Source organism: Pseudogymnoascus destructans (genome assembly GCF_001641265.1).
Source record: "Pseudogymnoascus destructans isolate 20631-21 unplaced genomic scaffold scaffold_8, whole genome shotgun sequence".
Classification (NCBI taxonomy): domain Eukaryota; kingdom Fungi; phylum Ascomycota; class Leotiomycetes; order Thelebolales; family Thelebolaceae; genus Pseudogymnoascus; species Pseudogymnoascus destructans.
In genome coordinates this window covers 581,586-595,174 of record NW_020167527.1, presented here as the reverse complement: position 1 = coordinate 595,174, position 13,589 = coordinate 581,586, and the positions used below count along the sequence as shown (strand labels likewise).

The 13,589-nt window shown below is 51.2% G+C and overlaps 6 protein-coding genes across 6 annotated transcripts; 4 read left to right on the top strand and 2 right to left on the bottom strand.

Annotated features, from left to right (window-relative positions):
- Window positions 1-436: 436 nt before the first annotated feature.
- VC83_03877 (uncharacterized protein) lies at window positions 437-1,608 on the bottom strand (the record flags this gene model as incomplete). The annotated part of the gene is made up of 3 exons (XM_024467515.1): window positions 1,183-1,608; window positions 593-1,032; window positions 437-502 (listed from the first exon to the last, which is right to left on the bottom strand). Exons 1-3 carry the CDS (start codon window positions 1,400-1,402, stop codon window positions 437-439), a joined length of 726 nt encoding a protein of 241 aa, XP_024325114.1. The 5' UTR covers window positions 1,403-1,608.
- Window positions 1,503-2,294, top strand: VC83_03876 (uncharacterized protein; the record flags this gene model as incomplete). Its single annotated transcript, XM_024467514.1, has 1 exon — window positions 1,503-2,294. One exon carries the CDS (start codon window positions 1,503-1,505, stop codon window positions 2,292-2,294), a length of 792 nt encoding a protein of 263 aa, XP_024325115.1.
- A 359-nt stretch (window positions 2,295-2,653) lies between these two features.
- On the bottom strand, window positions 2,654-3,283 carry GRX5_1 (monothiol glutaredoxin grx5; the record flags this gene model as incomplete). The annotated part of the gene is made up of 3 exons (XM_024467513.1): window positions 2,654-2,832; window positions 2,914-3,178; window positions 3,251-3,283. 3 exons carry the CDS (start codon window positions 3,281-3,283, stop codon window positions 2,654-2,656), a joined length of 477 nt encoding a protein of 158 aa, XP_024325112.1.
- Window positions 3,284-3,741: 458 nt separating this feature from the next.
- VC83_03874 (uncharacterized protein) lies at window positions 3,742-6,216 on the top strand. The gene is made up of 3 exons (XM_024467512.1): window positions 3,742-4,552; window positions 4,604-5,745; window positions 5,796-6,216. The coding sequence occupies exons 2-3, from the start codon at window positions 4,666-4,668 to the stop codon at window positions 5,967-5,969; spliced, it is 1,254 nt and encodes a 417-aa protein (XP_024325113.1). The 5' UTR covers window positions 3,742-4,552; window positions 4,604-4,665; the 3' UTR covers window positions 5,970-6,216.
- A 213-nt stretch (window positions 6,217-6,429) lies between these two features.
- On the top strand, window positions 6,430-6,834 carry VC83_03873 (uncharacterized protein; the record flags this gene model as incomplete). Its single annotated transcript, XM_024467511.1, has 2 exons — window positions 6,430-6,669; window positions 6,694-6,834. The coding sequence occupies exons 1-2, from the start codon at window positions 6,553-6,555 to the stop codon at window positions 6,832-6,834; spliced, it is 258 nt and encodes an 85-aa protein (XP_024325118.1). The 5' UTR covers window positions 6,430-6,552.
- Window positions 6,835-7,799: 965 nt separating this feature from the next.
- On the top strand, window positions 7,800-10,399 carry CIA1_1 (Cytosolic iron-sulfur protein assembly protein). The gene has a single exon (XM_024467510.1). The coding sequence runs from the start codon at window positions 8,312-8,314 to the stop codon at window positions 8,960-8,962; it is 651 nt and encodes a 216-aa protein (XP_024325119.1). The 5' UTR covers window positions 7,800-8,311; the 3' UTR covers window positions 8,963-10,399.
- Window positions 10,400-13,589: the final 3,190 nt, after the last annotated feature.

The following is a 13,589-nucleotide window of genomic DNA, read 5'->3' as shown; positions in this document are numbered from 1 at the left end:
TATTATTTGTAGCGTCTTGTTCTTTGTAGCTTCCTGTTATTTGTAACGCCGTGTTATTTGTAGCATCTTGTTATTTGTAGCTTCCTGTTATTCGTAAGGCCGGGCCTTCGGGAATTGATATATCAAGCCTATTGCAGTTTTATAAGTTTCTATCTAGCTATGTTTTCTAAGATACTTTGCAAATAAATAAATAGCGACTCAGCAATTTTGAGAGTGTGGTATAAGTATATCCCTTGGCGCCTCCAAACATCAAGTGGAGCTCATCCAGCAAGTCCTATCCCCCGTTCCTCGAGCCAATGTTAGGCAAAACCCATATTATAACTTTTCCCCTTGACCTTCCAAACTTCAACCCTCTCAGCAACTTCTTAGCCTTCTTCTCCAAAACCCAAGCAACTCCCCCAGCAAGCTCCTCCACTTAAAGCATCACCACAACCCCCTACTCTCCCCTAAACATCGTCGCAACAAGCTTCTCATGATCCTCCCTCAACTTCTTATCAATCTCCTAAAACACCCATCAGTCAGCCAACACCCTTTCTCCCTTGCCTCCCACGACCACCACCAACACAAGCACAAATGCAACAAAGAAACTCACCTTCTCAGCCTCCCCCATCGCCTTAACCGCCTCCCGTCCCGCCTCCCCCGCCTCCTCCTCCATCTCCCCAATCCTCTCCCTAACCTCCTCCTCCCACCCCTTCAGCATATCCCCTGCCCCCTCCCTCCCCAGCTTCTCGATCTCCCCCTGCGCCTCGTCCCATAGTTCCCATAGATGTTTTAACTCTTTCTCCCCCGCCGCAAGCTGTGCTCGGAACATTTCGATTTGTTTGCCCACCTCGGCGTTCCCAGTGGTGGCGGTGTCAACTTCGGTCTCCTCCAGTGGCGCAAGGAGGGCTTCGGATTGCGTTTGCAGGGTGGAGAGGGTGGTGGTGTTGGAGGATTTGATTTTGTCTACCTTTGCGACGAGCTTGGCGTGGGCGTCGGAGAGGGCCACTGCAGCATTCGATTCAGCAGAGTCCCGGCATTTCGCTACATCATCTACTATTCATTAGCTGCCACCTTCCACACCTTCCACACCCTCCACACCCTCCACACCCTCCACACCCTCCACACCTCTATCCTCAACCCTCAATCCCAATCCCAAAACACAAAAAGTTGGTAAGACAAGGAGGGGAGCGAAAGACATACCCTGATAATCCCTCATCAAAGGATGCCCACTCTTCTCCCTGTGTCGGTGGTGAGAGGCGCGGTGGCGGTGGCGGCGGCGGTGGGTGTAGAGTGCTGCCATGGGTTTACGCTTCAGGATTGAGGCGGTGGAGATGGTTTTGTGCTTCTTGGAGCGGGAGGAGTGCGCTGGGGCGGGTGTGGAGGTGTGAGGGGCGCGGTGGATGGGGCGGGTTTGTGGCATTTTGATGGCGGGGGTGGTGGAGTGCAGTGATGTGCGTGGTGAGGTTGTTTGAGTGATTGTGGAGGTGGGTGAGATTTGTGAAGGTTTGTGAGATGGATGGATGATCGGGGGTGGAGATGGAGATGGGGATGGAGCTGGAGATGGAGATGGAGATGGAGATGGAGATGGAGATGGAGATGGAGATGGAGATGGAGATGGAGATGGAGATGGAGATGGAGATGGAGATGGAGATGGAGATGGAGATGGAGATGGAGATGGAGATGGAGATGGAGATGGAGATGGAGATGGAGATGGAGATGGAGATGGAGATGGAGATGGAGATGGAGATGGAGATGGAGATGGAGATGGAGATGGAGATGGAGATGGAGATGGAGATGGAGATGGAGATGGAGATGGAGATGGAGATGGAGATGGAGATGGAGATGGAGATGGAGATGGAGATGGAGATGGAGATGGAGATGGGAGATGGAGATGGAGATGGAGATGGAGATGGAGATGGAGATGGAGATGGGAGATGGAGATGGAGATGGAGATGGAGATGGAGATGGAGATGGAGATGGAGATGGAGATGGAGATGGAGATGGAGATGGAGATGGAGATGGAGATGGAGATGGAGATGGAGATGGAGATGGAGATGGAGATGGAGATGGAGATGGAGATGGAGATGGAGATGGAGATGGAGATGGAGATGGAGATGGAGATGGAGATGGAGATGGAGATGGAGATGGAGATGGAGATGGAGATGGAGATGGAGATGGAGATGGAGATGGAGATGGAGATGGAGATTATTCAATCCTCTCACAAACCTTCACAAATCTCACCCACCTCCACAATCACTCAAACAACCCCACCACGCCCATCACTGCACTCCACCACCCCCGCCATCAAATAATTTTTCTGTCTTTCTGGACATGGAAGAGATGCAGGTCTATTGGAAATGAATTGAGGCTCTTTTTTGGAGGCTGAAGATATGAGAGGTGAGATGTATAATTGAATGACCAGCCTTACTGCAAGTCTACCTGGCATACTCAAGTCCCGAACAACGAGCCACCATGCACAACAAAACGCTGCAAAGATAACCTCCACACCATCTTCACCAACAGCAACATCAACATACCAAACCCCCAGACACGAGCCAACCAGAATGCATAGCCTCATTAACATCTCCCCAAGGTATCTATCTATACGTACAACCCACCCTCCATCGTACAACATCTTCCCCGAATCCATCCCTCATCTCAAACAGCAAGCTTACTCCGAGGCCGGCTTCTCCTCTCCCACTCCCGGGGGCGCCAGCACGTTCTTCTCCTCAAACAGCTTCGCCAACTCGCCATTCTGATGCATGGAAACGAGGATATCGCAGCCGCCTACGAACTCCTTGTCGACGTATAGCTGGGGGATCGTTGGCCAGTCTGAGAACTCCTTGATGCCTACACACTGTCAGCCTTTGCCCCCCTTCACCAAACCCATACCGCCATCAACAAAAATGAAGGGGATGGGGAACAACATACCCGACCTCAAAGCATCATCTTCCAAAACATTAAACGCAGTAAACTTCCCCGGATCCACCCCCTGCAAACTCAAGATCTGGATACTCGCGCGCGAAAACCCGCACTGGGGCGTCTCGGGTGTGCCCTTCATGAAGAGCACCACGGGCGCCGAACCGACCGCTTCGGTGATGGCGGTCTTGGTCTCGGCGGAGAGGAAACGGCGCGCTGGGAGGGGGGAGCGAGTGAAGGCCGAGGGGATGGAGGGGCGGGCGGCGTGGCGGAGAGCCTGGGGGGGAGAAGGTTAGCTTGGGGTTCTTTGATCTGGGATGATGGAGAGAGTCGGGGGGGGGAAGGGTACCGATTGGAAGAGGGGGCGTGCGAAGGATGCCATTGTTGTGTGTGCGTGGTGTTTAGGTGGTGATGAGGTTGGAAAATTGTTGTGGTTTGGATTATAGATATTATCCGTATTGTTGATGGCGATGGAGTGGCGAATCAGAAGACAGGGAATGCAAGGCTGAAATCACAGATTCGGGAGGGGTTAAATGGATGGGGATTCCCCCTGGGAATTTGAGAGGGGTTATTGTCTTTTTGACTTTTTGTCTTTTCGACTTTTTGACTTTTTGTGTTTTTGTCCTTTCTATTTATCTGGGTAGGAGTGAGGGTATTCGTACAAGAGAGAGGGCCGTTGAAAGGCGTGGATATGGCGGCGGAGATACTCAACTTTACTGCCAGTTGCACGACCACCACTGTCACTTATCACCGTTTAACGCATCAACCGCCAACCATCAACGCCAACCATCAACCGCCAACCATCAACGCCAACCATCAACCGCCAACCATCAACCGCCAACCATCAACCGCCAACCATCAACCGCCAACCATCAACCGCCAATATCCTCCTCCATCGTCAATCCTCGTCGTCAATCATCAGACAGAATCAATAGCATTGTCATTGTGCACTTCTCTGATCCACGTGCTGTTTGTACCTGCTGACTGATTCATTATGTCTTTTCGACTCGGCGATTCGGCAGCTGGAACAAAAGGGCTACGCTCGGCTTGCAACGGCCTATATCGACCTTTTGATTCCGCACTTTGGGATGGATTTACCAATCGATATGAACATCATCTCCGTTGCTGAATTGAAGGGCCAACGAGGCCAAGCAAAAAGGGGGGCAGTCACCTGGTATCAATAGATATAAGTGGCTGTCCATTGATTGATCTTCAAACGCCTCCATTGAAGGGTTTTGTGTTACCGAGGAAAGGGTCCTGTCGACGTCATATTTTGTTCCGGCCCAGCACGCGTCTTTTTCTTATCGAACTTTCGCCGCCCACGACCACGCACGACCACCGAGAAATTAATTCTGAAACTACCGGACGAGCAGAGGAGTATGCAAAATATAGCCTCGAATAGGAGACGAATAGACCACGTTGAAACACACCGTGCCGCCGAGATTCTTACAGAGATTAGAGCCAATGGACTAACTGGCCTTCCTACCATCTTAGCTCCCGCACCAGAAAGTTGCGCGTGACCCGCCTTCCGTCTTTCCTCCAAGGCCGGTGGCTAGAAAAGTGAACCCCAACCCCTCCTCTTGACACGCTCTACTTTTTTTCTTTACCTCTTCCACACATACACTCATATAACTGCAGCCATCCAAGCTCTGTTTGTCCCCATTGACTCTACCCCTCCCTCTTCTCAATTGACACAGAGAAGAATCATATCTCATCACTTCACTTCGCATACCATCGGGCGATAACCCCCACCAACAACCCCTCATGTCTCCCTCCGCCGTATCCGCCACGCCTCCCCAGGCCGTGGTGCAGGGAAACCCCGACCTGAGCGCCGACGCCGTCAAGGCCAAGCTCAGCAGCGCCGCCTCCCTCGCACCCCTCGACGCCTCAAAGCTAACCCGCACCCGCACCACGACCCCCCGCACCGTCCCCGCCCTCGACGACCCCATCCGCAACGTCTCCTCCTTCGCCACCGACCACATGATAACCTGCACCTGGAACGTCAACTCCGGCTGGGGCATCCCTGAACTCAAGCCCTACGGCCCCTTCTCCATCATGCCCACAGCTTCCGTCCTCCACTACGCCACCGAGTGCTTCGAGGGCCTCAAGTGCTACCGCGGCTACGACGGCAAGCTGCGCCTCTTCCGCCCCGACTGCAATGCTAAGCGCTTGCTCATGTCATCTGCGCGCATCGCGCTCCCCACTTTCGACACTGCTGAGGTGGAGAAGCTGATTACCGAGCTCGTGGCTGTGGATGGGGATAAATTCCTGCCTAAGTCCAATGCGGGGAAGTTCCTCTACCTCCGCCCGACGATGATTGGCACGCAGGCTGAGCTGGGGGTGCAGACGCCTAACGAGGCCATGCTCTTCATCATCGCGACCTACATGCCCGAGCTCTCCGAGACACCCGGCGGCATGAAGCTGCTCGCTTCCCAGAACGACATCGTGCGCGCGTGGCCGGGGGGCTTCGGATTCGCCAAGGTAGGCGCGAATTACGGGCCTAGTCTGATGGCGCAGCAGGAGGCGCGGAGGTTGGGGTATAACCAGGTCCTCTGGCTTTTGGGGGATGAGGCGCAGGTTACGGAGGCGGGAGCGAGTAATTTTTTCACGGTGATGAGGACGAAGGAGGGGAAGTTGCAGTTGATTACTGCGCCGTTGGGGGATAAGGTTATTCTGGATGGTGTGACGAGGAGGAGTGTGATTCAGCTTGTTAAGGAGAGGTTGGCGAAGGAGGGGGGGGAGCTGGAGGCGCTGGAGGTGGTGGAGAGGCAGTATACTATGGGGGAGATTGTGGAGGCGTCGGAGGAGGGGAGGTTGATTGAGTGTTTTGCTTGTGGGACGGCTGTAAGTTTATACCCCCGAAGTGTGGAAGCAGATGGCTAATGCAGAAGCAGTTCTTCGTCGCACCAGTGTCCAAAATCCACTTCCGTGGCGTCGATATCGATGTCCCAATGGCCCAGGGCGAGGTTGGGGATTACACCAACGTCATCAAGAACTGGCTCGTGGATATCATGTATGGTCGCGAGGACCACCCATGGGGCGTGGTTGTTGAGGAGAAGGAGGTTTAAGGGGGGTGTCTGTATATGATGAGGGATGAGATAAGATGGAGATGATGAAAGAAAACATCCATGGCGTTTTGTGAGGGAGCTTTTGCCTCCTGGAGGTGGTTTATCGAAGCGGAAGATTTTGATAGACTACGCCTGATGTTTTGTGGATGGACATGGAAAATGGGCGGAGGTTTGAGATAAATAAGTTGGGTGGTTTTTTGGTTATAGACTATGAATATACGATCTATCCATAAAATCTCTCATACTGGATTGTTTGTTATGAAGCATGGTGTAGGAGATACTGACAAGGGGAAGTGGTGTAGAATGAGTAAGATGCCTTCTAAATAATATAATAAGTATGACATTATTAAGAAAATCTAGTCCGAGGACGTCACGATATAGCCATATCCGGGTTACGGTATGGTGTATTGGGTAATTTTAATATAATTGTAATAGATATAATAAATTCACATACTTCAACCCCACGCTGTCTCGAAAATAGCATAGGAATAGATTCCCATTCCGAACTGATGAACCTTGCAAACCCCCAACATCGATGTGCCATTCGAAGCACACGAACACCTGCTAGCCCACTGAGGCCGACATGCTCACGGAAAAGGTTAATGCTACAGCTCCAAATACCACAGCTCCAAACCGAGCCGCCTCCGTCATGCTCGGGGCGGCTGAGAAGCCGGATGGTTTCGGTGATAGGATAGTGACGGTGACAGGATAGTGACGGTGACAGGATAGTGACAATAGCAAGCGGCAACAAGAAGCAGCTATGGGAGGCGGTAAACACACGCAGCAACGACAAACAGCAACGGCAACAACACCTGGCGAAGGATACTGCACTGTTAGTGTCAAGAAGAAGTTTGACGACGGTTGATGCCTCTTAGCAGTGGCCCAGTATATCGGCGTCTATCGGTTAGCATCCATTACCTCAATCTGCGGTTGCTATCTAGCGGGGCTACAGAACCTTCGTCCTCTTGCTACCAGCGCATTCCTTTCTACAACCCCCTACATTCGTCTCTCAACTCTGTCAGGAGGCCTTGTAATACTACTTTGCAGTTTCTAGGGTCTTGAGATGCTGTCCCAAGCATCATAATGATATAATTAGAATTAGATTGGTTTATATGCCAGTCAAGAGGCGTGCCAGCCGAGGGTATTACGGTGTTCGTCTGGCGCTTTCCATGGACGAGGGTGGCTAGATTTGTTATTTGGAAATAGATGGGCTGACATGTTACTTCTCTTTATATTTTCCTCTATACCACCAGGATTTCCTCCTCATCTGTCAGACAGCTTTCCATTTTTATAAGAGAGTGGTGGTATCAAAGAGACGGTGGATGGCCGAATCCGCCGTCTCGGTGGGGTCGTTGATCCGGCACCGGCCCCAGCCAATCCCCCACGCTGCCAGACGAGGCTGATTGATCAATTCGGTTACGCACTGCGATAGTGAGGAAATAATATAATAATCACGGAGCTGCACTCGACACGACGTACGTCGACTGAAGCTTTACTTGTCTTCTCAGCTCTATACCTCCCTCGGCAATTCCCAGTTTGACGATACCAAAGCGGATCATCCGACGTCTCCGCGCAGATAGGAAACGGAGCTACCCCTCCTTCGAACATCAACCCCGCCATAAATCAATCACAACGCTTCCACACCTCTCAACCTACAAACAACAACCCAAACAACCTCACCTCACCTCTCCAGCCTCTCCGACCCCCCCAACCCGCCAACACCTACACTCACACCCCCTACCCCGCCTCACAATGCACCTCACACCCCTCCCCCCTCTCCACCCCCCCTCCCCCCGCCGCGCCTGGCACTCAACCCCCCACCCCACCCTCCCCCTCCTCAGCACCTCCCTCGGCAAATCCGCCCAAATAACCTCTCTCCGCACCTCCACCCCGCACTCCATCCTCGAAGGCGGACACACCCGCTCCATCCGCTCCACGGCTTGGAAACCGCATCTCCGCCCCGGAGAACTCGGTTTGGTGACGGGTAGCTTTGATGGGACTGCTGGGGTGTGGCGGAGGGACGAGGGGGATGACGGGGAGAGGGAGGATGGGGAGGATTGGGAATTCAGCGTCGTCCTCGAGGGCCACGATGCTGAGGTGAAGAATCTGGCGTTTAGCCCGTCGGGACAGTATTTGGCGACTTGTTCGAGGGATAAGAGTATTTGGATCTGGGAAGAAGTCGACGGGGCTGATGAATGGGAGACGGTCGCGGTGCTGACGGAGCATGAGGGGGATGTGAAGTGCGTTGCCTGGGCCCCAAGTGAGGGCGATGAGGGAGAGTGTTTGGCGAGCGCGAGTTATGATGGCACCGTGCGCGTGTGGAGGGAGGATGGGGAGGGGGAATGGGGGTGTGTTGGTGTGCTGGAGGGGGGGGGGAAACGGTTTGGGGTGTTGCTTGGGAGGGTGCTGCACCGGACTCCCAACCAGCCGCCGAGTCTGAGCAGGAAGCAGACGCCGAAGCACCGAAGCCTAAACACCGCCGCCTAATAACTTGCTCGGCAGACACCACACTGCGCGTCTGGAAGCGTGTCGAAGCTGCTGAGGCGGAGAGTGGCGGCATCCCATCGACGATGCGCGCTGCTGCTCAGGGGGAGAAATGGGTGATCGAAGCGACGCTGCCCGCGGCGCATACAAGGGCTGTGTATGCGGTTGCGTGGAGTGAGAGGACGGGACGGGTGGTTAGCTGTGGGGGGGATTCGAGGATTGTGGTGTATGGGGAAGTGGAGGGAGGCGCGGACGGTGTGGTGGAGGGTGGGGATGGGGAGAAGGGGGAGGGGAAGGAGGGGGAGAAGGGGGAGGGGAAGGAGGGGGAGAAGGGGGAGGGGAAGATGGGGAATGGGAAGTGGAAGATCCTCGCCACAGCGGAGATGGGTCATGGACCGTATGAGATTAATCATGTTACGTGGTGTCAGCGGTTTGATGGGAGGGAGGGAGAGATGGTGGTTTCGAGTGGAGATGATGGGGCTGTTAGGGCTTGGGAGGTTAGTGAGTAGGGGGTTGTTGTTATGAAGGGGTTTGTTGTTATGAAGGGGGTTGTTGTTGTGCAGGGGGTTGATGATGTGTGGATGGTTGGGTAGATTGCATGGAAGGAGTTTCTTGGATCTGGGGGGGCGTGGGATAGATCGTGGATTTGGTGGTGTATGGGGGGTGGTATATGGATATGGGATGAATTATGTGCGTGTGCGTGTCTGTATATATGCTAAGCCTGATGATATGTTCCGCCCTTGGGATTTGGGGAGCCCATAGCCAAATGCTACCCGGTAGATACGAAATGGGAATCGAGTTTGCACATCTACCCACCAGGCGCCAGGCAACAAACGCTCGTACCATTTACTCACCTTCCCCTTCCCATATTTGATCTCCTCTCTCGTCTTCGGCATCTCGCCTCGGCCCTGAACTCGGGAGTATAAATCACCACCGCCCACCTCTCCCGCCCTCCTCAGCATACCACCTCACCTACCGACCATCTAGACGGCCCAGTAGGCTTGTAGTCATTGGCCATGCATACACGCAAAAGCTTCTGTATAACAGTACGGCTGGTTCATGGATGGGGGAAGAGGAGAGCTGAGGGACGAGATAGATATCAGCGATGAGCAGAAAGCAGAGGACAGCATCACACCAGCAAGCGAACGGATAACGACACGGACATACCAAAAACCCACTCACTCATCTCGGGCCGTGGAGGTCTCGGAGATGTCTGCAATCGGGGGGGTCTACAGAGAGCGCAGTACACATGGTGTGTACCTTACATAACTCCACCTCGTCCTGCACGCTGCACGGCATCCCCGAATCCAGCAATCGTCCAGAAGCCCCCATAGAAGAAGGCTTTTTTTTCCTTGTTCCGTTTTTGTGGCTTGACCGCGGCTGGGAGCGACCCGGCTGGATTGCACTGTTGAGAATAAAAAATGGAGAAGCGAACTGTAAAAGGACAGGAAGCCGGGGAGGGTGGGGCCGTGTGTGGATACGGTTTGCGAGATTTGTTATGTATAGAGTACCTTTTGCACGGGCCGCAACGGTGGAGAGGGGGATTGTGGTGCAATGGTCCGCAATGAGTGCGTGCGCCGTGCGTACTACTGCCTGTAGTTTGTAATTTGTTGGCGTGTACTCCGTAGAGCGGGTTTACTCCGTACCACTGTGCATTATCGATTCCTCGCCTCTAGCAGACAGATAAAGCCCTAAACCACACACGTGCTCCTCTCCGCAGTGGCGACGCTGGGGACGGCGCGACGGTGTGGGGTTGGCGGCTTGGTATCGTGTCGATTCGCTAATGGGAAGAAGAGGCAAAGGGAGGTTTGGCGGTGTTGGAGAAGTTTGGTACGCCTTGTGTTTCGGGGGATCTCTTTGTGCCCAGGACGCATCTGCTACTGTAAAACAGCTCATTTTACATGCCTGTATATAGTTGGTGTAGAAAAATCGATCAATATAGTCTAAAACCCCTTTACAAACCCTGCACCCTATGAACTCCACTGTTTCCTAATTAGGAAATAAGACTATAGACTCTCAACAGTCATCTGTTAAAGACTTACAGCAAGCCAGATACCTATTGTAGTTAGAGTAATTGTTAGTAATCACCTAGTGCTGTTCTGACTTTGTAATCGAAACGCCAAAGCCTATCGATTAGGCAGTGTCATACTGACATTCGTTGCACTCAGTTTGCTATCAAACTCAAGAGCAAACTTGGAAATCTCCTCCTCAAACCTACAAGTCACTATACATATTTTGGCTTATCACACCAACAACAAGAGCAATACTACTCAACGATTGCTACAACCATCTATGATTCATTACACGTCATCGCTCCTTAGTTACTGGGCCGATATTACCACATAGCATATCTCTACAACCCTCTATGATTCATTACATGACATCACTCATACTACCACATGACATATCTCTACCAACTAGAGGCCTAGGAGCATGAACGATAGCTCTAAAAGCTCCTACGAACCTCTATGATTCATTACATGTCATCGCTCTTTAGTTACCCACAAGATTGGTTAAGTTATGACATAATTTGTCTATGACATAATTTGTCTATGACATAATTTGTCTATGACATAATTTGTCTATGACATAATTTGTCTATAGGGGTACTCTGACCTTGGACCTCCTTTTACTTCCTATAGGCTATGAACCTAAGAGATGGTTCTATGGGATTCTCTTACGTCGACTACAGTTACCAAGCCTGGTTAGTCATGGAAAGTCTTGGAAAATGAGAGAACTACACTCCTTTAGCATAAATAGGATTGCCCTTTCCTTAAGAAAGGGCAAGCAGGCAATACAGTAAATCGACTAGCACATACTTCCACGTCTTTTCCAAGCTTCCAAGCATTCATCTTGTTACTCCTTGTTTCTGAAAAGTCAGTGAGGTGTTAACCTCTGACTTACCCCTGAGTTCCCAGACTCAACATTTGTTGCAACTTGTCTGAACCACTTCACTACATCACACACCTGATTGCTGCGTTGTGGAATAGTCTAAGCTACAACCCTTTGGCTCTGTTTCCTAAGACAGTGTGTTGTCTTAGTAAAATCATCCCTTCCTTGGGTGGCTAGATTCTCACATCTGGTGCACCCACCATTACACCTGCCTGTAATGGTGGGTGCACCAGATGTGAGAATCTAGCCACCCAAGGAAGGGATGAATTTACTAAGACAACACACTGTCTTAGAAAACAGAGCCAAAGGGTCGTAGCTTAGACTATTCCACAACGCAGCAATCAGGTGTGTGATGTAGTGAAGTGGTTCAGACAAGTTGCAACAAATGTTGAGTCTGGGAACTCAGGGGTAAGTCAGAGGTTAGCACCTCACTGACTTTTCAGAAACAAGGAGTAACAAGATCAATGCTTGGAAGCTTGGAAAAGACGTGGAAGTATGTGATAGTCGATTTACTGTATTGTCTGCTTGCCCTTTCTTAAGGAAAGGGCAATCCTATTTATGCTAAAGGAGTGTAGTTCTCTCATTTTCCAAGACTTTCCATGACTAACCAGGCTTGGTAACTGTAGTCGACGTAAGAGAATCCCATAGAACCATCTCTTAGGTTCATAGCCTATAGGAAGTAAAAGGAGGTCCAAGGTCAGAGTACCCCTATAGACAAATTATGTCATAGACAAATTATGTCATAGACAAATTATGTCATAGACAAATTATGTCATAACTTAACCAATCTTGTGGGTAACTAAAGAGCGATGACATGTAATGAATCATAGAGGTTCGTAGGAGCTTTTAGAGCTATCGTTCATGCTCCTAGGCCTCTAGTTGGTAGAGATATGTCATGTGGTAGTATGAGTGATGTCATGTAATGAATCATAGAGGGTTGTAGAGATATGCTATGTGGTAATATCGGCCCAGTAACTAAGGAGCGATGACGTGTAATGAATCATAGATGGTTGTAGCAATCGTTGAGTAGTATTGCTCTTGTTGTTGGTGTGATAAGCCAAAATATGTATAGTGACTTGTAGGTTTGAGGAGGAGATTTCCAAGTTTGCTCTTGAGTTTGATAGCAAACTGAGTGCAACGAATGTCAGTATGACAGTAAGGGTGCCACTTAAGTATGCCTTTAGATTCTATTAAGTGGCCCATTACATTGTGAAAGACTGTTAATAGCCATAGTAATTAGCTAAATAGATTAACACAAGCTAACTAACACCCTAGATATACAAGGCAGGCTAAGACTACATAGAGAGCAGTCTCCAAGTCTAGCTTTGCCCAAGTCTCTCTGCTTGATTGTGTAAAGCCAAAGGAGTGGCACAAGCTGGGTAATTTCCTCAATTAAAAAGCCAATGTGATATTAGAAGCCGTAACCTCTATATCTCTTGATTACTTACCGCCCTAGGGTTTGACTACTTTAAGATTGTAGATCCCATTCAAACTTCTGATATTCGTATGTGATGTGATCTGGGCTTGTAGGTGTTGAGTTCTAGTACTACTCTAGCTTGGCTTGGCACCGCCAAAACAGGCAGTGTAAAACCGCCGACAGACAGCTGTAAAACACTGCTGAATCGCCGTCTAACATCCCAGCCTCATCCCTCCCTTACCTCCCCCCATCCCTCCTTACCTCTCTCCCTTACTCTCTCCCTTACCTCTCTCCCTTACCTCTCTCCCTTACCTCTCTTCCTTACCTCTCGCCCTTACCTCTCTCTCCCCCCCAGCCAGCACCAGTGCCAACAAATCCTGCCTTGTCACCTCCCCAATCAACCACCACACAACTCGTCACATATCCTCTCTCCCACCCGGCGCTAGTCCACAACCATCCCCCCCACTTCTCCCTCCGGCCCCCTCGCCCGCATACGACACAAGTTGCGAACGAAGCAGCACACTAACCCCGAAATGGCAATAGGGTCCGGGTGATTGACTGTGGAGTGGGGCTCGTCATGGCCGCTTTGGGGATTGGTGGCAAGGTTCTAGCGTCGTTCTAGTGAGGACGGGGGTGGGTGTTTGGGTGGTGGATGGATTGTTTTTGGTGTGGTGGTGGTGGATGTTTGGCTGATTGGCTGTGGGTGATTGGCTGTGGGTGATTGGCTGTGGGTGATTGGCTGATTGGCTGATTGGCTGATTGGCTGATTGGGGTGGTGTGGTGGTGGTGGTTACCAATCTTACCAATCTTACCAATCTTACCAATCC

Coding starts and splice junctions, on each gene's coding strand:
- CIA1_1 (XM_024467510.1), top strand. CDS start 8,312: ATGGGGGTGTGTTGGTGTGCTGGAGGGGGGGGGGAAACGGTTTGGGGT.
- VC83_03874 (XM_024467512.1), top strand. CDS start 4,666: ATGTCTCCCTCCGCCGTATCCGCCACGCCTCCCCAGGCCGTGGTGCAG. Junction 5,746..5,795: donor GTTTTGCTTGTGGGACGGCT/GTAAGTTTATAC, acceptor ATGCAGAAGCAG/TTCTTCGTCGCACCAGTGTC.